At 35.5% G+C, this 27,258-nt stretch overlaps 1 protein-coding gene across 1 annotated transcript in view; it reads left to right on the top strand.

The window, feature by feature from the left end:
• LOC129248848 (uncharacterized) overlaps positions 1-27,258 on the top strand; it is a 61,190-nt gene that overhangs the window by 19,064 nt on the left and 14,868 nt on the right. Inside the window, exons 3-4 of the mRNA XM_054888459.1 lie at positions 1,508-1,747; positions 13,266-13,401. Of these exons, the coding sequence (XP_054744434.1) occupies positions 1,508-1,747; positions 13,266-13,401 (376 nt within the window). The remainder of the gene's footprint in view (positions 1-1,507; positions 1,748-13,265; positions 13,402-27,258) is intronic.

Raw genomic sequence — 27,258 nt, 5'->3', positions numbered from 1 at the left:
TCTGGCGCATAAGTCATTTTGGGATCTTTTCCAAAAAGTCATGTACAGGCAAAGAATATTTTTGTGGCACCGAAAGAGGGCTCTCTATTAACCCATCGAAAACTGCGCTAGTCCCGTTCGCTAGGAAAGGGAACATCAACCTTAAATGTTCTGTCCTAAGAGAATCAACTCTTCCACTATCCACAGAAACGAACTACCTTGGCATAAATTTTGATAAAACTTCCTGGTGAACGTTCCATCTTGGAAATGTAGTCACTTTTCCAAGATGGAACGGGGCACTATTTGTCTATTATGCGAAATGGTTTCATCAGCATAACACTTAGTGTGGAAACTTAAGTTGTTAAGTTTTTAGAGAAATTCATCTACTACTAATATCCACAAAAGAGGAGAGCATAGTCCCCCTTGCAGGCAACCACTTATGGCCTTAATAGAGTTTACCGTACACAGAAAGCTCCAATTTAAACAGAGTCGTCTGTATATTGAAGCTAGTCTTTCCTGAAAGGTTATGCATACACTTACAATAAAGGTAGGTATATCTATAAAACAAAAAAATATTAATAAATCATAAAATTTATTTTTAAACTGCAATAAATCAGAAATTACTCAACTTATTGGAATACAGTGTTTTTGCTATACAACTCTGAAGTGTTTACTATCAATTTGCATTAATAGAATGTTTCAGTTTTTTCCTATTACTCTTCAAATTCTGAAAATAAAAGGAATTATTTTCAATTGGCAGTGTATCAAACTCTACTAAGCGGGCATAAGCAACCAAAGCAAAGCAGAAAAATGATTTCTCTCTGAATTCGAAATCTGTTGTTTTGTTATTGTTTTTCTCAATACTCAGTCGTACGTACTTTGCCTTTGTGGCGGAGCAGCCAGGTATTTGCTGGTATATCAAATGTATTAAAATACAAATACATACATTTTTTCGCACATTTTGGCTAAAGCATCTCTTAAAAGTATAGTTTATTCGGTGTGGCAAAAAATAGCATTTTCGATGCGTGCTAATTACTTTGAAGAATTTTAACTGATAGGATTCGAAGCCGCTTGCGTGAGGTAGCAAATAATGCAGTGAATTCCTGCCATCCTTATAAAAAATAACAACTGCCGATCGGAGGCAGCACAAAACTATAAGTTTCTCCATTTGTGGAAAAACATCAAGACGCATACCACAAAATTGGAGGAGCAGTAAGTGGAAGGGTGGAAGTGCCAATTATTCTTACTATTATTATGTATTTATTTTCAACAATTACGTAAATTGAAATTCTCAGATAAAATGTTTAGTTATCTAATTGTAAATTCAGTATTCTTAAAATATATTTCCCCCGTTGCACATCCATTAAACGCTTTGCAATTGTCTTTAAATTTTCATGACATGTACTAACATAAATTTCAAAAGTTAAAAATAAAGACTACTCTAATATATTTATGTTCTCGTACAAATACAAATGTACGTGCATATGTAGACGTCCATGAGTTGGAAATATTTTAAGAATAAGCAAAGTACTTCAACATTTATCTTTTTCTTCTTGCAGACATATCCAACTCACTCACAATGACCGAAGTGAAAATACCCAATCACATAATGCGTTTCAAGACCGCCGTACTCGGTTGTCGCTACAATCTGGATGGAGAGGCGTTGTACTCAGTGAAGTGGTACAAGGATGGGCATGAGTTTTACCGTTATGTACCGCGCGACAAACCACCAGGGCAAGCCTTTCCATTGCCCGGCGTCAATGTAGATGTAAGTACACACAAACTACACAACACTGAAGGTTATTGATGATGGTGGAGATGAATATTTAAAAAGTATAAAATCCTTTGAAAGCATATTTATTTATATATTTACATACACACAAACAGCTATGGGGCTTATGTACATGCATATTTCGAAGTTGGGTTGCTGTTCAATGTAAATATGTACATATTATACAATAAATACAGACTTGGTTTACTTTATTCAGCAAAATTATTTGCTTAGGACTTTTATAGCTAATCATAAACAAAGGCTCGACTAATTTCTTTGCCTTTTGCTAAGTACAAAATTTTGACTTCAAATTAAGTAAACGAATTTTCCCCGGCCGCACTATTATATATTACATATAGATATGTAAAGGCATTAGGGTGACGCACCGAAATTATAAAATTTATTATGTTCTAAGACTACCGCCGGCCATCGTAGGGTTGGTGCGTGAAAAGCGGGTTTCAAAATCTGGGCATGAAGCAACAAAAAAAAGAAACAGTGTTTTTTCTAGTGCGCCTCGGCAGGTAATGACAAACTTCCAAGTATATTTTTGTCATGAAAAAGCTTCTCATAAAAAACCATTTGCCGTTCGGAACTAGCATAAACTGTAGCTCCGTCCATTTGTGGAACAACATAAAATAGTGGGAGTAGCTCGGGCGAGTACCCAACAAAGCGTGTAAGTGCCAATTATTATTTTTATTATTGTTATTGTCCTAAGACTTCACCAAAATATTTCGGAAGAATAAAAAATTTACTCTAAATATCCGATTTGAAAGTAATTAAAAAAATTGATTTTTTTAATGAGATAAGTTTTATTTAATTTTTTTTTCTAAGCTTAAATATCTGTATAAAAATGTTAAAACCCTTTTACATTTTCGGAATCAAGAAAATGGAGGTATACTAATATTTGCGGAAAAAAATGTTGGCGTTAATAGGTTAATTTAGCAAATAACGATAAAAGTGTGAAAATAATTTTCTAATAATAGCTTAGAAGTGCAAATTGGTCTAAACTTAGCTGAGCTATTTAAATTTCTTTCAAGCCTACCATCCAAACAAGTGAAAAATAGCATCAAAATGTCATTATTTTCATTCCTTTAATACAAATTTTGAAATATTTTAATGCAAAACTTTTTGACTTTAACTCTTCCATCATCTGAGAAAATTATTTTTAGGAAAATTTTTTTAAAAACTAACATAATTTATAAAATGCTCGATTTTTGGGCGTTGAACGAACCCGGTTCGGCTTGCGTAAGCCTTCAAAATTTCGAAAATATTTGGGCGGAAGACTTTAAATATAATAGATTTCATAATTCCTATAGAAACACAGTACTATTCAATTATGCGAAGTGATGATAATGATGATTAATAGCTATAGCGCCGATCAGTTGGCGCATAGTGTCCATAGTAAAGAGTGATGCGCCCAAATGTGCTCAAAATTAATCACCCTGCAGGAACTTGGACATATCCAAGCCTACGCAGACGATGTGTGCGTATTAATCTCAGGACGATCACTTGCAGTTATATACAATAAAATGCAGGTAGCTATACATGAGATTGAGTATTGGTGCGAATAATCTTTCGGTGAATCCTACAAAAAGTACCTTAGTGCTTTTCACTAGAAAACGCAATATGGAAGGCCTGTTACTACCCACATTGAAAGGGGTAACACTGCAACTGTCTTCTGAGGTTAAATATTTAGGAGTAATTCTAGATAGTAAGCTTACCTGGAAGAAGCACGTCGAGCAGAAGGTCTCTCGAACACTAAAAGTCTTCTGGCAGTGTAAGAGAACCTTTGGCAAGACATGGGGTCTAAGACTGGCGATAGTACACTGGCTGTACATCACCCTGATAAGACCCATTATTACATACGCCTCTGTAGTATGGTGGAAAACCACAATGGTTAATTCCAGAGTAAAACCTCTAAATAGGCTACAGAGAAGTGTGTGCTTGGGTATCACAGATGCCATGAGTACGACATCTGGTGATGCGCTTAATGTCATTCTGAACTTCCCACCTCTAGGTCTTCAAATTCGAAAAGAAGCAATGAAGGCGGCGTACAGACTCAAGTTAAACGGAGTCCGGGGAAATGAAGTAAGCACTGGTCACTGTCAGATATACCACCAGTTGTCGACGCGGTGCACAGTGGACAATCGCGTGCCTTTCGTTAACTTCGGTAGGAGGTAAGATATTTTGATCCCAGTTAGAGATTAATGGTTAAGTCCAGAGAACCTATTAACGGGATATCAGCACCCTTTCTACACCGACGGATCCAAAACCAGAGATGGAAGCGGACCTGGATGGTACTTAGACGAAGACACTAAGTACTCCTAAGCCACAGGACAGATGGCCACGGTATTCCATACGGAAGTCTATGCCATCTTGAATGTGGCGTACTGGCTAATTGAGAGAAAGTGGCGCGGCAACTGTATTGGAATTTGTAGTGACAGTCAAACTGAACTGAAAGCCCTTGCTAATCCACGCTGCTCTTCGAAGCTAGTCGGTGAATGTAAGACAAGGCTGAACAGTGTTGCAAAACACAACAAAGTTAGTCTTATTTAGGTGCCTGGGCTTTGTGGTATTACCGGGAACGATTAAGCTGATAAATTGGCAAATGAAGGCTCTGTAAGTATGTCACTAGGCCTTGAACCCTTTCTAGGTGTCAATTCGGCATCGAGAGCGTTGGTCTGAGTCGAACTCGTGCAAAGTAGCCAAGTGCTTTGTGAAAGAACCAAACAGGAAAACAGCAACTTTTCTCCTAAAACTCAGCAGAAAGAACCTGAGAGTACTGGTGGGTGTAATCACAGGTCACAACAACTGTGGTCAGCATATGGCTACCATGGGGGCAGCCGATATGCCTATCCTGTCTTGAGAATGACAACACTGCAGAGCATTTTCTCTGTAGCTGTCTTGCATTTTCCAGAATTAGACTAAGGATATTGGGTTGCGATATACTGCGTATAGATAAAGTTCATACTCTTCTACATACATCTTCAACATCTTCTGGATCTCTTAAGATTCATCAATGAATCCAAGAGATTTATGGAAGAGTGACCTCCACTTTTTATCTTTCCTACCTCTATTCTGTCTACTGAAATCTCTCCGGGTGTAGTACAATGGTCTACTGGCTGAGTGCTTGGACTTGTCCAACCCCCCACAAATCTAATCTAATTTATCTAATCACGCTATCGGAGAATTTATAATTTTTGCATATGGTGTCGTACGTCAATCATACGATATTTGACACTTGTGAACTGTAATTTGCACGCACAGGTCGAAATAAGGATTTTCATCACTCAATATAGTTTTTTTGTAGAAAAGTTATTCAATAATAAAATTGGATTAATTTTGTGCCACCTTTTATATGCATATATATACACATATTCATATATACACACACATATACAATATATATACATAGATACTTACTTATATACTTATAACTACTTTGAAAAGTTACAAAATGACCTTCGTGTTAGCCATTTTCGATACTTAATCTCTTTACACTGTGCGTGGCCCCCTATTTATGGTTCTGGCGTAGTCTATGCCATTCATATCCGTTTAATATTACAACACAATTTTTTCTCACATTGCTCTTTTCGCCATTTAAATCGATGGCGGCGGTAATGTACGTGCCTGTTGTACTTTCGGTCCTGAGCGTTCTTACCAATTGCCTTTAGCTGGCTGCATAAACCATGGCACGTGGACCAAAATGGAATTCGAATACACAGGCACAGCACTGCGCATACCATATTCCACACACTCGTACCGCAGTAGCAATGGTAGCTTTATAAAAAATTTAATTTCAGTTTTATTGCAATTTATTGCAATGGTTTTACACTTCGCTGTAATAATGACCAATAAGAAACATGACTTTTGTGGCGCAACTACGATCAGCTATGCAGCCAGTAGTAGCCAATAAAGCCCATAGGGAAAACGTTCTTGCACCTTTTGCTTTTTGTGGTCGATAGGAAACGCACGTACGTGCCGCTCGACAGTCTTCGCGCACACACATGCACTCGTACTCACACACATGAGGGCTCTACAAACACATGCGTACATATGTAAGTTATTCAGAAATTCTTTCTCAAGCACTTTTTCACTCTGTCGGACAATGATTAATGTCTACCACCCAATAATGATTATGTTAATGATGATATTTTAAAAACGTGCAACAGCTCACTTGAAGCGGCAACTAAAAATAAAACCTCTTCAATAAGAGTTTTTTTAAGAGCATGAAAATTTAAAATCATTATATTAAACAGAAATATTTTTGGAATGAATTCGTTTTTATTTTAATCTGGTAGATAATTTCATGGTATTTATTTGATAAGAAGCAAGTCCGGCATACGACCGGCGCGGGTGCGCGTTAAATGGAACAGTCTAATTTTTCTAATAAATCTGGCCGTATGGCGTAAATGGTGGCTAAAAGGTAGTAGTCCGGTGTGACGGGTTCAAAAAGTCGAATTTTTTTTTTACATTTTTCGGAAGAAAAACATCTTAAAAATATACTATAAAAATTTCAGACAGAAATTTTTTATTATTTTTAAAGTTATAGCTAAAATAAGAGAGCGTGGCGTAGTGTGTATGAAAGCGTGTGACACGCCAGCAGCAGCTGCTCTGACCGTCTTTAAACGCGTTTTTCTCAAAACCATGTTTTCGAAACTTCGGGGAATCACTGACTCAAAACAATTCAACCGATTTGGCTAAAAATTGAACCCGTTATTCTAGACATACATATCTAGATCCCGGACCTTTATAACATTTAATTTTTTAATAATGAACTATTTAATTTAAACAATTTATGAAGAAAAAAAATTAAATTTTGAAAACTTTTTTCACGAGTCCGCCATTCTGTTTTTGTTTTTTATTTTTATGTATATTTTAGGTTCGGGACCTAAAATAAAGTCTACAGAATAATAATCTCTTTTAATTTTTTATTTCTGATGACTTTGGAAGGCTGTGTGTTTCCCCGAACCAACTCATCTTTTTTTTAAAGACTCCACTTTGACGTCAAAAATATTAAAGAAACTAATATAAAATTAACTTTACAATTTTTTTTTATATGCTTCAAAACACCAATAAAAGCATGTAAAAACTTTAAAACGTTCGTATTTTATTATCTTTTTAAAAAAGGTTCATGAGAAAACGTCGAAATTTCGGTCGTTACACCGGACTACTACCTAAAATATTGCATGGCAAGTTGCGCCACCTCGTTGTTACCAAACATCATCGACGTTTGGCTGATTAAATTTTTGTTTCCAAATCGGCTCGATAACTCTCATCATTCATCGTAACGGCAGCTCCTTCCTTATTTCGAAAAAAATAAGGAGCAATCAGTACTCAATAAATTTCGCGAACATATTTAATTTTGTCAAATTAAATTTCCACCATTTGGAAGCGCTGTTCTGCCGTTAAACGATTAGTGATGACTTGCCAAACCTTACCAAAGTAATGTGAAAACAATTTGCCACTGTTAAACCAGCTAAAAAAACACCCGACATGTAATAAATAAATACCTGAAAATAAACGCAGTGCTGGTTTTAAAATTACAAGTAAATGCATAAAAATCTTGTAAGTATTATATAGGGTTCTTTGATCGAGTCATAACATAACTTTTGCGGATCTCTATCGGAGCAACTTTTTACTGCACTTAATGGGCTTTATTTTAGTTTACTCTACAATTTTCAAGCCAAGCTGAAACGAAAAAAAGTGCCACAACATAGTTAAAAATAAAAAAAAAAAATTAAATTTAATCAATTTAATTTTAATTGAATTAAAAAATTTTTCTAAAACATTAAAAAAAATCAGTTAAGTTGAATTTATCATAATGAAAAAAGAAAATTAAAAAAATATAACTTAATTTAAATTTAAATCAAAAAAATGCAGCTTAATTTTTTTTTTTTAATTTTCTTTTTTCATTACGGTAAATTCAGCTTAACTAATTTTTTTTAATTCGTAAAACAAATGTTGCTAAAATTAAAAAATAAAATATATCTTAATTGAAATTAAAAAAACTAAACTTAATTTTTTTTTAATTTAAGCAAATTTTTTTTCCGAATTAAAAAAAAATTAATAACTCGAATGCAATGATATACATTTTATTTAAATAAATAAAAATAATGTAATTTTTTCAAAAAAATTAACATTTTTTGGACAAATTTTGAATAGGTGAAATTTCACCTATGTGTGATTTTGGCACAATAAAATCTATTAAAAAATTTTCGAAAAAAAAATTTTGAGAATTTATCCAAAAAATGCCCTTTTTTTAGATCACATTAGTTTTATTTATTTAAATACAATTTTTGTAATTGTATTCGAATTATTGGAGATTTACCAATATAAACCTGCATACTTCAAGCAAAGCTGGTCTTAATGTCATAAAGACTCCATATCTTTCTACCGTGGGCATCCGTGCACATCTTTAGCGGGCTTTGATGGCATATTTTGCTTGAATGTTCACCTGCCACGAAAAGACAATAGCGGTTTCTCGACAGCAACATTTTCATAGGGCACATATATACACTTTCTTTTGTTGTGAAGCCTATTTCTCCTATTAGTCTCTAATCGGTGCTGACATGTCTTCCGCTCTTCGTTGTAGGCGAGTGCTGTTACGAGTATCATCGACTCCAAAAACGCAGATTAATAATTTAAATATATGTATAACTACATAGCCAACAAAATGGCAGAGCAAAAATTCGTATTCAAAAGACGCTCCGCTTTACTTTTCTCAAAATCATAACGCCAATATAAGCGCAAATCGAAATATCGTCGATATTCTTTCAATTAGCCCAATATATGTATTTTTGGCATTCCTCTTTTAGGTGATAGATTCAAAACGTGAAATTTAGAATAATCTAAGAAAGTTTTATAGAAGATTTTATAAGGATCGTTTCTTAAGAAACGCATCCATTTAATTTTCAGCCAAGAGACAGATTCGCCCTCGGTATTTTGTACTGTTTTGTGTTATTGATTCTTCTAGTGACTTTGTCGAAATAAAATCCGGCTGCGATATTCGTTTTACCGAAAATTGCTTTTCCCTCCTAGTATTTTTCATCAATTCATAATAATAATAATAAGTAAGCTATTCGATAGAAAGGAATTACGCAATATCAAAAAAAACCGTTTCAATATTTTTATTATTTGACTGGGCAATTTTCATCCACGTTAATGGTACTTTAATGTTACGATTTTGGCCTGAGTACGCATCACTATAAGCTACTTGTATTACGAGTCCTTCATATGCGCTGAAATGTATGGTGCTACTTCTTGTGCACCTCTTGATGCTGTAGTTTCATCCCATACATACATATAGATATCGTCATTATGGAAGCCCAAGTTTGTTAGTCAAACGAGGATTCTTAGTATTTGCTGGAATTTTCTTTGGCTTTTTTCTGGTCCTCTGCAAGACCGATCCTAGCTCCTTCGGCATTTTGTAAATGTACATCATGACTTTCTCCAAGATGTAATTTCTCTTACTCATTATTGCACGCTTGGACTTTTCTATTCAGTAAATATAAATTATATGTAATTTCTTCCAATTCTCGGCTTAGACCACTTTCATAATTAACACTAAATGAATTCCGTATAACATTGAAATTACATCCACTAACTAGAGGTTCATTTTTGACGATATCGAGAAAATTACATTAAATACTATACATATAGTTTAAGATACTGTTAATGTAAAATAAGCGATAAATTCATTTTTTTTTTTTTTTTTTGAAATTTCGACTCAGACCACTTTCATAATTATGGGCACATTATGTTACACCCTTTTTCGGTGTTTGACCGAGCTCCTCCTCCTCTTTGTGGCGTACATCTTGATGTTGTTTCACAAATGGAGGTACCTACAGCTTCAAGCCGACTCCGAACAGCAGATCTTTTTTATGAGACAAGTCTAACGTCAACTCAGTTCGCAATAAAAACAAACAAAAGTAAGAAAAATTACGTGTTTGTGCAAATTCAGTGAATGGCTTTGTAGTTTTGTAATTTGTGGAATTTAAACTAATCAAACTAATGAAAGCGAAATGTCGTGTATTAAATTGTGAAAGCACCAATTAATATAAAGCCTCGAAATGTAGTTTGTTTGCGATTTTATGCGGAAGACGCTGTGGCAAGAAAGTATCTGTGTGTGTATATAGACTTTCTTGTGTTTCATTGTTTTCATTGCTTTCGCCTACTCTTCCTCTTCACAAACAAGTAATTCCCCTTCCTTTTGCTTGTTTATTCATCTGATCTTACGACACGGCGAATTCGGAAGGCGTAATATGTTTCTCTAACATTCTTGCTTAGTGTGTATGCACAAATTAATTTATGCCACTTTTTACAGTTTGCAGATGTGAATCTATCCAATCTATCCATCTAATTTATCTGCGCTACGTAACTAAAAATCTTAAAAATCTTCGGTGGGCTTGCAAAACCTGCAGTTCACCTAAAACAAATCTGGTGTCCATGGTTTATCACGCGGAGGTAGTAGTATTATTTTTGAATCCCTTTCCTATTTCCATTTTTTATATACGAATATCTATAACTTGTATGAATTTCTTCAATTTTTCAAATTCTGAATTTTTTATTTTTAAAGTCGTACGCTATATTGGATCCGCCACTTTGGATTTTGGAAAAATACATTCAGACTCGTAATCAGCGAATTGAAAAACTCCGCTATGCGAAGTTTTAGTAATTATCGAGCGATGACTTGACATTTTCGCTCTTTTGAGAAATTTTTGTTCTATAATGCAGTGTTACAATGTTTGTTTGAGTAGAAATGAACTTAAAAATTTCAAAGCTAAATTATTTTTTTTGTTGCCATATTATTTTCTGTCAGCGAACGCGCGACATGCATATACCTATATCAGTACAGTAATGCATTACACATTAAGAAAATTTTTTTCTCATACTATTATTATCCTAAAGGAACAATAAAAAGGAGAGAAATAATTCATTTCCATTTTAACTTAACGATTTATGAGTTAAAATATAATATTTCTTGCTGAATTGTAGCATAAAAATAAAACATAAGTGCATAAGCACAAGTGCAAGAGCTTTAAGAGAAAAAAGAAAAATGGCAAGTAAATTAAAAACTAAGGCGGCTTCCAATGCCACAAACCAAACAGTCGTGACTGCAGAGCCACAGTCACAAACTTTTGCAATTACAATAATTTCTAGACGAAGAAAATCCAACGCATCGCACATAAGTTGCACTTTGTAGAGCAAAAGTTTTCGAGGCAGAGTAGAGAAGCAAGATTTGAGGAAAATATTACATGTTCCTGCAGTTACTGCTGCGACTAAGTGCATGTATGCATTTAAAAGTAGTATGAAATATGTTTTAGCCAGGCGTACTTTCGCAAGGGCGTGGGAAAAATTTAAATAACTTTTATTATTATCATTTCTTGTATTTTAAAAATAGAAGCAATAAATAAAAAGCATTAAATTTAATGCTGCTTCCATACGTTTCTTCTGCTGACCTTGAAGCCTGTGCATTACTGGCTGCTGCACTTTTATGGCATAGCCGCAGCTTGCGTTTTTTTCGCGATTCTGTGCGCGAAGCTTTTGCATAAAAACAGAAAAATTTAACTACTTCGAAAATTTTTTAATCACAAAAAATTTGTTAATAATTTCCAACTTCGCTGGTAGTGAAATATTTTGCTTTAATAGCGCCACTCAATAGTGCGCACCAATAAATCTTTATCCTTAATAAGTTTTCGCCAGTTTCCGTCGCTTTTTTCAATATGCCTTTCTCTTTGCCACATTTGGTTCATTTTAATTTTTGTTTTTTAAAATAATTTTTTTTTAGTTTTGTTTTCCTTTTTTGTTTCTTTTTTTAATGCTGCCAAAGTTTTCGCAGCTTTTTGTTGTCCTTTCCGACTCAATAATGAAATTTTAGTGAAAATTTCAAAATACATTAATCTTTATTTCACTAACGCAAATTTAATTGCATGACTGACTCACTTTCTTTTTGCAAACATTCACTCTGCTGCTTTTTTACTTCAAACTTTTTCTTGGCATGTCCAACTTTTACTTCCATCATTTCCCGCCAAGTTTGCGCGCAGAGAAGTAAACAAATTATTTCGATGCCAAGTCATGATGTGTCAGCATTTGTGAGCATGAAAACTCTCCGAGGAGGAGTATGAAAGCAGGTGAAGAAAAAAATACCAAATTTTATCTCGCTAGCATTTTTGGTCGGATTAGAGGTAGTTTTCTGTTTTTTTTTTTTTTTTTTTTGTTGTTGCTTAACACTGACCATACGACATGATTTTGCAATTTGATCTAAAAATTTTTCGAAATTTCGTCTATAAGTTTTAAAGTTTTTTATTCACATCATCTGAAAAATTTTGTATGCGTAAAAGGAGATACACGAGTACACCGTCGCGTCAAGAAGGCAAGCGAAAAAAATGTTTTCTTGTGTTCTTGTTTAGAAAAATCTCAGACATTAACAATGAAACAAACTTCGTGAGTGAAGATTATTTTGATTAGGCAAAGATGAGTTTCGTCAGTAGATTTTGTGCACGAATATTGTTTATTATGTTTTTCTTAGATACAAAGACTGATACAGTTGAAAACATTTTCAATTTATAAAATAAAATATTGAAGTAAAGTTAAAAAAGTCTCAAATGGAGAGAATTGGGTATCGCTCTTACGGCTGTATGTAGATGGACGGCCGGGCTCATATTACGTTCTCAACAAAATTTGTGGAAAGAAAAAAGTGTAATATACATATAACCGAGATTTATGTACAACTTTTTCAACAAAAAGGAAAATAATAAAAGAATTGGATTGGTAAAATATTAAGCCAATGTCAAACAATAAGCTGTTAAGGCTGGCAACAACATCAGACACTGTTTAGCTTAGGGAGAGTGGGAGAGCGAAGTATAGCGGAGTGTCACCTGAGCTTCGTGGTGAGCTCATTTGCGACTTTATTTATTTGAATTTCATAGCTTGCAAGTTCGTTAGCGCACACCAATGCAGTGCGCGGTTAATTATCTTTTAATAAATTATTAAGCCTTGTGGCTCGGGTGACTCTTGTAATGAGTCCTGTACTCTTTATGGAGCACATGACTATATATGCACGCAGTGTATTCTCCCAGTTTACAATTTCATATGCCTTTTGAGACATGAAGAGATTTCCATAGCACCAAATGAAGTGATAAGCAAAAATTCTAAATTTGCAGCATACCTACAGGCGCGTTGGAAATTTAGCGTAACTCGCTGAAATAAACAAAATTTCATTAAATTTTTTTCAACATTATTCTTACAAATCATCCAACTTAAATTGTTGAAATGGTTCCTTATAAATTTACGTGCTTCAAATAAAATATTTCATTTTACATTATCTAAATTTCTCTTATAGATACTTACACTACACGTACTAAAACTTTGTATCCCTTCTAACAATATTCAACTGAGTTTATTCAAGGACAATAACTTTTGTGAAATTTCATTAAAATTGTACAACAAAATGGAATTAAAAATAAAATAAACATCACTTCCACATTCATGTCAATCTTCCTATTTTTTTAAGGTTCGCAATTCATCAGACACAAAAGTTACGCTACGTCGCGTCACACTGATGTCGACTGGACTCTATAAATGCGAAGTTTCCGGCGAAGCACCAGCATTCAACACAGTTTCCGAATCCGAGACGATGACCGTTGTCAGTAAGTAAAAAATTCTGTAGCAACCACTTCCTAGTCTAACTGCATTCGCATATGCAGCTGTATACATTTACATACACACAAAAATACATCTATGTACATATCTATGGTACATTTGCATACTCGCGCGCATACAGCACTACACTACGAATAAACTGTATATGTATGTATGTATGTGTCGCGGCCAGCGTGAACAACTCCAACTGAAACAACAGGGGGCATCACAAAAAATGCGACCAATTAATGTGTTGAGTTCAGACTCGTAGTGGAATCTCTAAGCGTACAGCGGTATGAAGTCGGGTAGAGGGGAGCTTTGGTGCTAATAAGCCAGCTAAAGTCTATTTAAATGTTAATTAAGCGTCAAAATTATTTATAAAGACTTTGTGCCAAAGCGTCCACGAATAGGCGTCATGGTGTCTGATTGTCGTGAGCTCCCTCATTTCGTGTTTCTAAGCGGAAACTTCGGAAGAGCTTAAAATTTAGTTGCAGTAGTTAGTTTAAAGTTTCTAGCAATAATTTTGCTACTGATATAATTTCATTTTACACAAAACACTAGCAAAAGAGTTTACAAGTGTGAACCAAATGCTAGCAGCAACAAAAAAACCAAAAAGAAAAACAATAATTCACGGAAATGTTGCCGCACAATAAGTAAGTGGCAAATGGGCAAGATAAGGCCGATGGTAATACAGCATTCGTGAAAAAGATAAAAAAAAACCCCATCCAAATTGTGGTAAAATTTAATAGGCGCCAAAGAGTTAAGAAATTTAGTCATTTCCATATTAATGAGGTTTCAATTTTGACTGATAAATGTGCACACGCCGGCCACCGTAGGCGAATTGGTTGGTGCGTGACTACCCTTCGGAAGTGCGTAGGTTCGAGTCCATGCATGAAACACCAAATGACTAAACAAGTTTTTTTTTAATAGCAAGGCAGGCGATGGCAAATCTCCGAGTGTATTTCTGTCATGAAAAAGCTTCTCATAAATGAAATGTCTGCCATTCAGTGCCGGAATGAAACCATAGGTCTCTCCATTTCTGGAAAAACATGAATATCCACACCACAAACACCCAAAAAGGGTATAGGGGTCAATTATATACAAAAGATCCAAATTTTGATTGGCGAGACAAGCACAAATTGAAATGAAGCATGAAATGAAAATAAAATGAAAATGGAATGAAAAAATCATAACTTTGAATACATTATTTTGCCAGTACAAGGCATAAAATTTATATGACAAGGCTGACTCCGCTATCGAAGAAGTAGTTTGTGACAAATGCAGCAATCATAAATCGTTTAGGGCAAAATCTTTTTCTTGAATTTGGTAACTCACTCCCATATCGCCAGAAGTAATCGAACTTCTTCTACTACTTAGAACTTCCGAAAACCGTTACTGAGACCCAAAGTTTATTAGAAGTTGTTTATGGCTATGAATACATATTTGTCGCTTAATTTTGTGTAATTTAAATATTTTCAATATGGCAGAGAAGACATTGAATATGATTCACTCTCGTTACGTACTTACGTGTCAAGATTCAAAATTTGTATGACTGTTTTTATGGGTTATGAGAAGAGTTCAATCGTAAGACGGAATTTTGCTACCTCGGAAGTAAATTCACACCAGCACAGGTGGGACGATTGAAGACATCGCACACTGTATCAACAAAGCTCGTACAGCATTTTCACAGCTATATATATATATATGGGTTTCATATTCCATATCAGTCAAAACTAAGATACGAATCTTCAATTCCAACGTAAAATCGGTGTTTCCAGATGGCTGCGAATCCTGGTTGCTTACATCCGTGCTCATCCAAAGACTGCAATCTTTTGTCAACGCGTGTTTACCCAAAATTTTGAGAATCTGGTGGCCTCGAGTTATTTCAAATCAGGATTTGCTTATTTCGACCAGCGAAATCCCAATCGAGCTCATCATCAAACGCAAACGATTAGGCTGAATAGTCCACACTTTACGCAAGGCGCAGCAGCAAAGCTTGAGAGGCTGCTCTGTGGTGAAGTCCGCAAAGTGCAAGGAACCGTCGAATAGCAAAGACATCCGGTCGACGAATGGTGGATACGGATCTATTAAACTCAAACTCTACTTGGAATTAAAACAACTTGCACACAACTCTGCGCCGCAACTGTTCATGAAGGTTAAACTATTGCCCTTCATTATTCACTTCACTTTCAAATTGCGCATATTATGAGAGTATAAGCCACGGATTATTCACCATTTCCTTTCCAAAGGGTTTTAGCGAAGTACAGCACTCTAGTGCTCAGGAGGTGAAATAAATTTAAAAAATATATAATTTGAGTTATTTGAAGCTGTAATGGGGAGAGCTGCAAATTATAACTAAATATGTATGAAATCGACTAAAAGTATTGTATTTAAGACAATCAGTCTTGTTATTTGATAGTCACACCACGTATATTAAAAAATGCATAGGAGTAAACCTAGTAAACAATCTCCAGTTTGTAACAGGTGGCGCTAAAGTAATCCTCAAATCAGATAATGCTATAGCTTTGCGATTGGCCCCTAATGTCAGTTCTGTTTTAACATTTGTGTAGTAAACACATGCGAAATACACGTTAATAAACAATGTTCTGCTACACTGCCCCAGAACGCGGAATATTGCTGACTATTTATTTGACCAATAATCGGTCGGTGACTTTGGCACAACGTGAATTTCGTCGCAGATTTCCTCGCCGTCCACCTCCTACTGGTGAAACACTGCGACGTTTAGCCGCTCGCCTCGAAGAGACTGGCACAACACGAGATGCTGCCAGGCGTGGCAGACCCCGGAGTAGCCGTTCTGCAGAGAATGTTGCTGCTGTAGCCGAGGATGTCATGGAAGCGCCGTCGACATCGACCAGACGACGTGCCACGCAAATGGGTATCAGTCGACGGTCTTTACAGCGAATTTTGGTACAACATTTGAAGATGTTTCCGTACAAAGTCCAGACGGTGCATCAGCTGTTAGCTGCTGACCGCCAATCGCGTCTAACATACGCTCAAGCCATCCTTAATCACCACCAAGAGGAAGATGATTTTTCATCAAAAATAATCATGAGTGATGAGGCCCATTTGCATCTTAGCGGGTACGTAAATAAGCAAAATTTACGCTTCTGGGGCACTGAAAATCCGCGTGTAACCCACGAAGAGCCAATACACTCGCTCAAAATCACTGTATGGTGTGCTGTTTTCGCTGGAGGAGTCATCGGACCTTTTTTCTTCGAAGACGTCGCGGGCCAAACGCAACTTGATGAATTGGGATTGGAAAACATGTGGTTCCAACAGGACGGTGCACCGGTATACACTGCACGTGCCACAACCGATATGCTGAAGGATGCATTTCCCGGGCGCCTAATCTCCCGTTTTGGCGATTTGCACTGGCCAGCAAGATCGCCTGATTTGACCGCTCCAGACTTCTTTTTGTGGGGCTTTTTGAAGTCGCGGGTTTACATATGTCAACAAGCCTCAGACTCTTACAGCTTTTAAAGACAATATCCGTCAAGAATGTGAGGACCTATCGCCGGAAGTTTTGGCCAAAGTGATGGAAAATGCCATAAAAAGGGCTCAAATGGCAATCAACTGCGCCACCTTGTATATATAATTGGCGCTTATATCGTTTTTTAGATGTTTGGCCGAGCTTCTCTTCCAATTTGTGGTGCACACCTTGCTGTTGCGTGTTACACAAATGCAACTTTATGCCTTCTCCATTCGCACAGTCTCCGGCTACAGCTTTTGGTGTGGATCTTGACTTTGTCTTTCTAGCAAAATATCAACTTCCAGCTTATGAAATGCAAGAAAAAATATCAGCAAATGTCAGAGCCTTTCGTTGCACAAAAAAATTTCGTAATTCAAATGAAGCCTCTACTCCAGGCTTGAAATTGTAGTAAATCTAAATTATCTGAATATACTTTTTTATCACTATGGCCGCTTTCTGATTTCTCTATTCCATAATACCCACTGCAGTTAGTGGAGAACTATTCCATGATCATGAGTTTCCTTTACCGTCAACTTTGCTGTATAAATGCAATGATACTTCATGCCCGTCAAAGGACTCAGTGACTACTATTCCCAAGTGATTTCTCAAGTGAGTTTAATTAAAAGAAAAAAAGAAAATAAACCATTATCAAAATACCAAACATTCTTAAAATTTATGTACAACATAACTTTTGTGCAGATTACTTTACCTTCTTACTCGCTTATTCTTTTGCTCCCCTTACGTAGGTACTTACCCTAACACTGCAAAGCACAGGAAGGTTTATACGTAGACGAAATGTTTTCATTTGACCCCATAAATTGCGGGATATTAACATACATACACACGGCAATATTTTTTCAAATGTATATGTATACATAGACGATTGTAGGTATGTACTTCACCATTCCATTGCAGGGACAAATCACTGGTTACAAACTAGTGCTTTTTGGGGGACTTTAAAACAGGTGCAACTCTTTTTGTAACGAGGAAGTGGAGGGTTTTTAGAATGATGCGAAAGGGACGTCTCTTGTGTGTATGCTCAGCATGTATTTTCCCATTGTTTGGAACCAAAACTAAACTTGATAAATCAGATAAACACTTGTGTTCAAAATAATAGCATCATTTAACAATTTTTGTATTTTTTATTAAATATTTTTTTAGTATTTTGTTAAAATGTAGTTCATCCAATGTTACAAAAAAAGAGAACTTCAACCTAATGACATTAGCCTTTTGACTTTTGCTGGGCCTCTCATAACCTTTTTGAAATAGAGCTACCAGATTGAAAATTGTAAGAAGTTTTTCATCAATGACTCGCATTCAATTGAAATTACAATAAATTTTATAGAATAATAAATAGAACAAAGTGAGTTGTGTATTTCCAAACTCCAAAAATATAAGGTACCTATGCAAAGAAGCCGATTATATATTTTTTTAATTTGGGAGCTTCATTTTTGTACCATGACTCAAAGTTTCAAATTTTGTAAAAAATTTAAACTATAATTAAACAAATTCTCAAATCGTTTCATTTAAACCTTCAGAAAAGCGTGAATAAATATGAAGTTTTATAACTCACAAATTACCAGTTTAAACTGACTCAAAATTCGCGTTGATTTTTGATCATTTTTTATACTGGAAAATGTTTATATGGAGAAAATGTACATATACTCGAAAAATATACCAGAATTTAAAAAGCTTCAAAATTTTTCGAAGTTCTAGTACAAACTATGGTACGTAGGTAGGTAAAATGGCAAGAGTGCCACAGGCACACTTCAAGTAGCACTTACGTGCCGTTTTGATACCATAATGTGGACCATTACCTGCGCAAAGAAAATTTATGGGAAGAGAAAATCTTCTACAGCCATCCAGTGCTGTTGATGTAGTGGAGGAGAGAAAAAGGATCTAGGCTAAAGAATTTTTTCAAGTCTTCCCCAAAGGACATGCTAAGGAATCTCAAGAGCATAGCCGCCAGAGCCGGACATTTGCAGAGAAAATGTTCAACAGTCTCTTTCTCTGTAGGATTCCCACAGTTTCTGCAACAGGGGTTGCACGGAATTCCAAGCTTCTTCGCATGAGTACCGATCAACCAGTGACCAGTGAACACCGCAATGAGTTTGGAAATTGAATAAGGGGATTCTCATCACCTTAAGCGTTCTATTTCTATCGTATTGAGGCCATAATGTTTTCGAAATAGCACACGATGAGACAGACCTCCATCTGTCTTGCGCTTTTCCTAGAAAGAAATTGTGTAGTTTCCCTTTAACAACGGACAAAGGGACACCGATGTCTGCGAGGGGGACAGCTGAAACCGGTTCTGTCGACAAACTATATTTTTATAAAAAATATAAAATAAATGATATAATAATATATTCCTACATTGTTTTTTATTTGTTGTTGTGACGGCGAGGTAGGATTTAAAATGTGTTCGGACATACAGCGACGGTGTCTGTGTGCCACTAAAACAATCCCTCTGCTTCCTCTCCTGGATGTTTCCTCTGCCCCGGAACTACAGTAGCATTTCATCGAAGACAGGGAAGATCTAAGTAGGCGTTCTGATAAAGACTGGCTCTTCTACTCTCCTCGCGTCCAGGATCGCCAGTTTCGTAGGCAGCATCATGCTATCGGCTCATCTTCTAGATAGATAGGTTAAGGTTAACATGTCACTTAAGATTCTATGTATGTCCATGTCAAGTTTTTTGGCGCGAAGGACTCGCTCTGTGTACGTGCCAATAAGTTGCCAATTTTACGCGATTTATACCATTTTTTCGATGATGTTGTCTGCACTTAAGGGACCTGGAACGCCTTCGACAGCTTTGCGTTCTAATTTCCATCTCACTCATTTGAAGGAGCATCTCCGTAGATGCATACATTGGCTTCCGTTTTCCCTATTTAGTTGAGATGCCTTCGAAAATATCCATCTCCGGATAGCAGCTGAGTAATATAGAAGATCACCTCTCCGAACTGCTGTCTGTCATACAATTTATCTATGTTTGATATAAGTCACGCCTTCCATCTGCCTTTCGTCTCCGACTCCCAGCGCTCTTGCCATATTTGTAGCGGCGTGCTCTAACTTGTTGTTTTGCGCTATTAGAATGGATGCATGTGAGGCGTTTGTCGTGCGCTTTTCATAGATCTTCAGTTTTCTTCGTTCTAAATAATTAATAAATAATATAATTAAATATTATTGCATAATAATACAATAATAATAACAGAAATTAAATAAACATTAATAATATAATAAAATAAATAAATATAATTCAGTGCACAAGGTGGCGCAAAATTAATCACCTTATCGGAAATTTTTTGCAAATGGCATCGTTTTCTGCGTCGTCCAGCTCTGGTATACGAACAGACAATCAATGGAGGGTGTAAATATTAAAACAAGATTTCCATTGCTCAGAATAATTCTGTTACTGTTATTAATTTTTTTTTTCATTTAATAAAGAAGTTAAAAAAAAATGATTTTTCATTTTGATGATTCATTTTGCGCCACATTTTGTTCTCAATAGTAGCAGTGTGACTTATAGCAAATCTTGAACTTCATATTCTATTCCTGTGAAGTAAAAAATTCTTTGCCGCTTTTGGCTTTATTTCATTTCTTAGTATTAAGTCTATGACTTCATAACCTTACAGACTGAAAGTACGGAAGAACTTAATGGAAATTGCCTAATGACTAATGACTAAGTGATTTCTTGAAGGCACAAAGATTTTATCTCTGACAAAATCGAGATCGAGGGGGCCATAGATTTTTATCAAGTTCAATAAATGCTCTTGTAATAGTGGCAAAATGAAAGTAATTAGATTCAATACGACTGGATGAAAAGGATAATGGAAATGTAGCTTCCTATTAGCAACGTCAAAGCTTATCTGCCAAAGAAATGTCACGCAGTCAATTTAATCATTCATAACATCATAAATTAAAATTCATAATTTAATGGTCCGCCTATTTGACAGAGGTTTCAGATCAATGAGCCAGAAGCGGGCACTAAAATGAAGCGATTGAAAAGCGAAACTATAGTAGTTACGTTGGATCATCTCAATTCTATCAGTAAATGGATTACAGAATGGATTCCAGATTTTTAAAGCAAACTTCAATTTTGAATGAACGAAAAAGTTAAAGAGCGACCTTCTGGTGTAGCGATCCTTGAAGTCTTACGCATAACGCTAACGTGAGGGAACGTAGAAGCAGGAGGCTTTAGGCCTATTATGTGGTTAATGTAAGGTAAAATCTATATCAAATAAGACTCCTAAGTTCTAAAATTCCTTAACTAGAAGAAGTGAGAATTTTAAGACCGAATGAAGGGAAGCGAGTATGAGATTTTGAGTGGGTCATGTGAAAACTGTTTTTAATTCAGAGCGCGAGCTCACATCTGACTGCGACGATGAAATTATTATATTATATATAGTTAGGATTATCCGATTCAGATTAGATCGGTTTGTCTGACTAACTATACGATACTGCCTGACCATATTTTCTATGATTTTCGATGACTGGGATATCAGAGTGCGGTCACATCTTGAACATCCGTATCAATAGAATGGAATAGTTTCAACCAACACTTTTTTTATTTGATTTGATGCTTTATTTGATCCATTAACAGCAAAAAGAGTTTCGGCCGAACAGTATGTTTTTTCGATATGGAGAATGTATTATATCTAATTTTATCTGTGCAATTTTCTATATTTAAAAGATATGACTGACCCCTCCAAACACGAAACTGTCAAAGAACTTTTTTGCAGCTCAATTTCACCAATAAATGGTTGTATCTATAGATATAATTGGCGCGTACACCCTTTCTGGATGTTTGGCCGAGCTCCTCCTCCTATTTGTGGTGTGCGTCTTGATGTTGTTCCACAAATGGAGGTACCTACAGTTTTAAGCCGACTCCAAACGACAGATATTTTTTTATGAGGAGCTTTTTCATTGCAGAAATACCCTCGGGGGTTTGCCATTGCCTGCCGAGGGGCAACAGCTATTAGAAAAAACTTTTTCTTAATTTTGGTATTTCACCGAGATTCGAACCTACGTTCTCTCTGAACTCCGAATGGTAGTCACGCACCAACTCATTCGGCTACGGCGGCCGCAAAATATACATATACAAATATATGTATATCCTGAATATGTTGCATCCAGTCGGAAGCGCTCGGTACTTTTTACTTCACCTTCAATAGTAAGAAGATATCAAGTTTTCAATTATATCTCCGAACAACCGAAAAAGTAAAATTTCAAGCAAAAACTGATATTTTCAAGAATATTTATACATAAAATATGATCACTGCTTACACAAAAAATTTCAGAAAGCGACCCAGTCACCATTTCCAAGTCACTAGAAACTCGCCAGTTCGGTGCTAGTAAATACCTCTGCAAGTATAAAAGTGTCTATGTTTGCTAGTATGCGAACAAATATTTTTATTGCCATTACCTTTATATGGTAGCCGTGTGCAGAGGTATGTATACCTAGCACTACAACAAGTGGGATAAAGTATGCGCCCCAGAGCGTCAATATTCGTGGAGCGTTGAGAGCGCTAAGCTTAAGTAAGGCAATATTTAAAATCCCACAGGATAATAAAACACATTACACTTTCGGTTCTATCCATCCCCATATACACACATGCATATATGCATACAAAAATATTTGTATTTGTTTAGAGTAAATGGGGTTTTTAAGCCACTAGCTAGCTTTGCATTAGCTGGCACTTTAGAGGATTGCTTGAAATGATGGCGGAATGCTCGCTGTGCTCCAATTTACCCGCAAACGCAGCATGAGCTGACGATGTGTTTATGCTGTTAAATACAGTTCGCGTTGTTTGTTAATTTTTTGCGTTGATTCGCTTGGTACTCGTAATAATATTCATATACGTTGGCCATTGCTGTTGCAGTACGAACACTTACTCATTTGTGTATATTAGTAATAAACTTGAACGCATGATGCATCCATGCCCACCCTCACGCATTTTGCAGCACATGCACGCATACGTGTACATACAAACACTGATATAAATATTTAGTATACGCTTGTGGATCAAGAAACGGGTTGAGTTGTGAACAGCAAAAAAGTTTTTCTTTCCTAGATGTCCGGTACATTTTCTACATTTAACGAATGCTCGAAATGCTTTTTCGGCAAAAACAATTATCAAAAATCAAAATGATTTTTAAATCAGCTTAAACTTGCATTTAATTGTACCCAAATTTAATGATTCATAAAACTGCATATTCGAAATTTTTCTTAAAATTCTGAGTAAAAAGCTGCAAATATTGATTAAAATTTTTAGAATTTTTCTTAAATTTGTACAAAACTTGAGACTTGACTCTCCATAATTATGAACATATGTGGTTTTTATAGCAGAATGAACTATATTTACATATAAAATATATGAAAATTAATAAAGAAAAAAATTTTCAAAAATCAACGCGATTTTTAATTACTTTAAACTTGCACTTTATTGGTACAAAATTCAATGGATTATAAAACTGCTTACCAGATGTTTTGGTACATATTTTTTTTTATTCTGGTTAAAATATTTGAAATGTTTATGAAAATTTCCTGTTTTTCTTCCCTTTTTTTGAATTAGTACAAAGCTTGAAACTTGGCTCCTTATGGTTTTTATAGCAAAATTAGAAAAGGAAAAACAAAATTTTAAAACTTGCAATAACTCCGTGCGTTAAGGTTATTGAACGCACTATATGGATCCCTCGCTATTACTAAATTTAAATTGTACTTGCTAACGAAAACGTATATGAAAGTGGAAACCTTGCGCAAAAGCAAGTGAACAGCTGTGAAGAGTGGGGGCAAATGGAGCTGTTTGTTTCATGAACATAATTTATCAATTATTTAGCAAGTTAAACACATACTCTCATGAAAATCGAAACATCTCTGCAAGTATCGAAATATTGTATTGTATCTCTTAGAATATACTTTACATAAAATAGTGTGTCAAAGTTCAAAAAGGTCTGATCTCATAAACTTTCTGCCCTTTCGAGAGCAAAATACTTGATTTTTTTCCACATCCTCGAGCTAATGGCTCAATTATTATGTCATATTTGTTTGCCTAGAGATCCATCTTTCACTCTTTCCTCTAGAAATGTCAAGACAAAATCCATTGTAGGTATTTCAAAATACGCGCCTAGATTTTGTTGTTTTAAAATAAAACATGTAAAAATTTAGACTCTTTCCGATATCAGTATTTTTATTGAAAACATCCACCATGAGCAACATTTTGCGCTACAGCAGTAATATTTTCAACAGTTCGTTCAGTTTTTGGTCTACCAGTCTTTTTTCTAACCTCAGCGGAGGCAGTTGCTTGAACTTTTTTAACCAATCTTTGAATTGTCGACTCAATCGGAGGATTATTTCCTCGAGAAAAGTCACGAATTGTGCAATATGTTATTCTTAAATCTGGATAATTTTTATAACAAGTTTCAATAATTTTAAAGTGTGGTTCCCTCGTGTCAAATTGTATATATGTCTACTTGACAGGGGTCAAAGATAACACACAAAAAACATGGCGTCTAGGAATTATTTACTACTGATATCAAACATAGGCGTCACTTTGGAATGGCGTTACCAAAAACTACCGTTCAAGAGTTTGCTTACTGTGGACCAAAAACAAGTGAATTACAAGTCAATCAAAACAATGGCAAAACAAAATAAAGGGTGGTTAAATTTTAAAAGCCGATGTTGAATGTAAACCACGCCTAAACGTCAAGTTTTTTTCTGCATTTCATTTAACATTTTTCAATTTCAAACTAACTCAATTTGAACCATAGAAAGATACACAATTAAGCAACGCGTTAAAGTTATTCAGGATTATTATGAAAACGGGCGTTCAAATCAAAATGCATATCACGCACTTCGTGAAGAAAATCATCTTCAGTGATGAGGCACATTTTCACCTCAGTGGGTTCGTCAATAAGCAGAATTGCCGCATTTGGGTTAACGATAAAATAATTGTATTTTATTCAAAATCGGCCCTTGAACCTTAACCACCCTTTACATCAATTGAACCTGCCGAATTACTCCCATATCCTCCGTATTCGCCAGATTTGGCTCCGAGCATTGATGAATAAAGCTAATTTTGATTAAAAAATGTGCTTTCTTTGTTATTTCTTTAATTTCATTGTTATACAAGGAGAAGTCCAAAATAAGAAAGACTTACGTCATAAAAATGTTTTTGATGGCTCCATCTTTTTAATGAGTTAGTGCGTTCGGGGTTACATCCCTAGCTGACTTCCAGTGAAAGCTTGGTGACGTTCGATTCAGTGGAAGCGAAGTTATTGCGCCTAAAGTGTCATTATGTTTGTGTCATCGGTACAAAAATGAGTTTCGAACAAACAGCTAATATCAAACTTTGTCTTAAAATCGATAAAGCATTTACCGAAACATTGGAATCGCAGAAAAAAGTTTATGGCGATGGTTGTCTATCTTGCGCTAGAGTACATGAAAAGCTTACATGTTTCAGAGATGTTTGTGAGGACATAGTAAATGACAATGAACATACGGGCCGCCCAAAATCAAAAATCACCGAAAGCTTCATCGAAATTGTTCGTAAATTTATTAAAAATGAACCCAAATTATTGTTAGAAATCATGGAATCGGAGTTGAGTATCTCTAAAACATCAATTTATGGCATTTTAACTGATAATTTGGGTTTACGAAAGGTCTGTGCACGCCTTATTCCACCCAAGTTAACTGAGGACCAAAAATTTCTCACAATTCAACATTCGAAAGACCTCATTAAGAAGGTGAAAAAAACGAGAACTTCCTTTACAACATTGTAACTGGTGATGAAGCGAGGTGTTTCCAACATGAACCTGAAACTGAGCGTCTAAGAGCTGAATGAAAGGCTCCACCCAATAAATCGCGTTTGGAGAAGTCAAAAATCAAGTCGATGTTCATTTATTTTTATAATTCCAAAGGAATTGTCCACAAGGAGTTCGTGTCAATGGGGCAAACCGTCAGTGCAATTTTCTATCTTGGCGATTTAAAGCGTTTGTTGCATGGCTTTCGTCGAATACGCCCTGAATACGGCGAAGGAGGAGGCTGACGCTTATTGCATCATAATGCACCAGTTCATCTATCCACTCTTGTGAGTGATTTTTTGACTAGAAATCGCATTTTAATCATGAATCAGTCACCGTATTCGTCTGATATGGCTCCCTGTGACTTTTACCTATTCGTAAAATTGCATTTGACCACGAAAGGAAAACGTTTTGCGTCCGAAGAGGCCATCCAAACGGCTTGTACCGACATACTGAAGGACATTTCGGATTCCGGTCAATGACCTGAAACACTCTTTCGAAAAGCTTTTAGATCGCGCAAAGCAATATATCGCGACCAGAGGGAATTATTTTGAATAAATAAACACTCGAAGTTATCAGAACAAAACTCCTATCGTTTCTATTTTAGCTCAGTCTTTTTTATTTCGGACTTCACCTTGTAGGTATATTGTATTTTTGGGTAGCTAAGAATACACATGAGTTTTTAAAGTAAGATGCAGAATAGTTTCCACACAAAAATTTTTTTATTTAATGATGAGCAGTGGGAAACACTTAGTGAAAAATCGTAAACTGAAAATTTTATCAAGCCGCCATTTTTAACTGTCAGTGCTTGGCTTAGATTTCATTGATGATTGTTATTAATTGATTTAGCTTTTAACTAAAAACAGAAAAAACCGGATCCTTTCACTAACAGTTGTTTGTTTATATTATATTTCATATTTTCATTTGATAATCTTTACAGTCACGTATCTCAAAAAGTGTAAGTTTTGGACGTCGTATGATACAATTAATTGAATCAGAACTGACCTAATTAATGTCCTGAACTATTTAAGACGACTCTCACGCTAACCCTGTATACTTCTGTATATGAACATACCTTCTTGTAAACACTGTTACAGTGAGGCAAACACTTTTGGTAGCGAATCCAGAAATGTGCTGTTTTTGGCGAAAAGTTCTGCTACATCGCTTTGGTTCGCCGATTTTAGTTTGCTGCTCCGCCGCTGGGTACCTGTGCTGGGCATAAATTTACCTCACATACGCAAATTCATACTATTTAAATACTATGTCAGTTAGATATTATTGTGAGAAGAAAAGTTATTGACCACTCTAAACAAATATTTACATACAAGGTGGCGCAAAATTTATCACCCTATCGGAAAATTTGTTATGTTCGCAATTGGCACCTTACGCCAAGGATATTTGACACTTTTTAACTAGACAGGTGCAGTGCTATGCAAAAACAAAATGTGATTATAACTTTTGTGCCACCTTGTATGTATGTAAATGAAATATATTTTTAAGTATCTGAATGAGTATTAAGTAGCTCGTATAAATGTAAATGCATTTGTAAAAGAATAATATTTTGACATATTAAATAAC

This window comes from Anastrepha obliqua, chromosome 5 (assembly GCF_027943255.1).
Source record: "Anastrepha obliqua isolate idAnaObli1 chromosome 5, idAnaObli1_1.0, whole genome shotgun sequence".
NCBI lineage: Eukaryota > Metazoa > Arthropoda > Insecta > Diptera > Tephritidae > Anastrepha > Anastrepha obliqua.
This window is presented reverse-complemented; position numbering and strand designations above follow the sequence as displayed.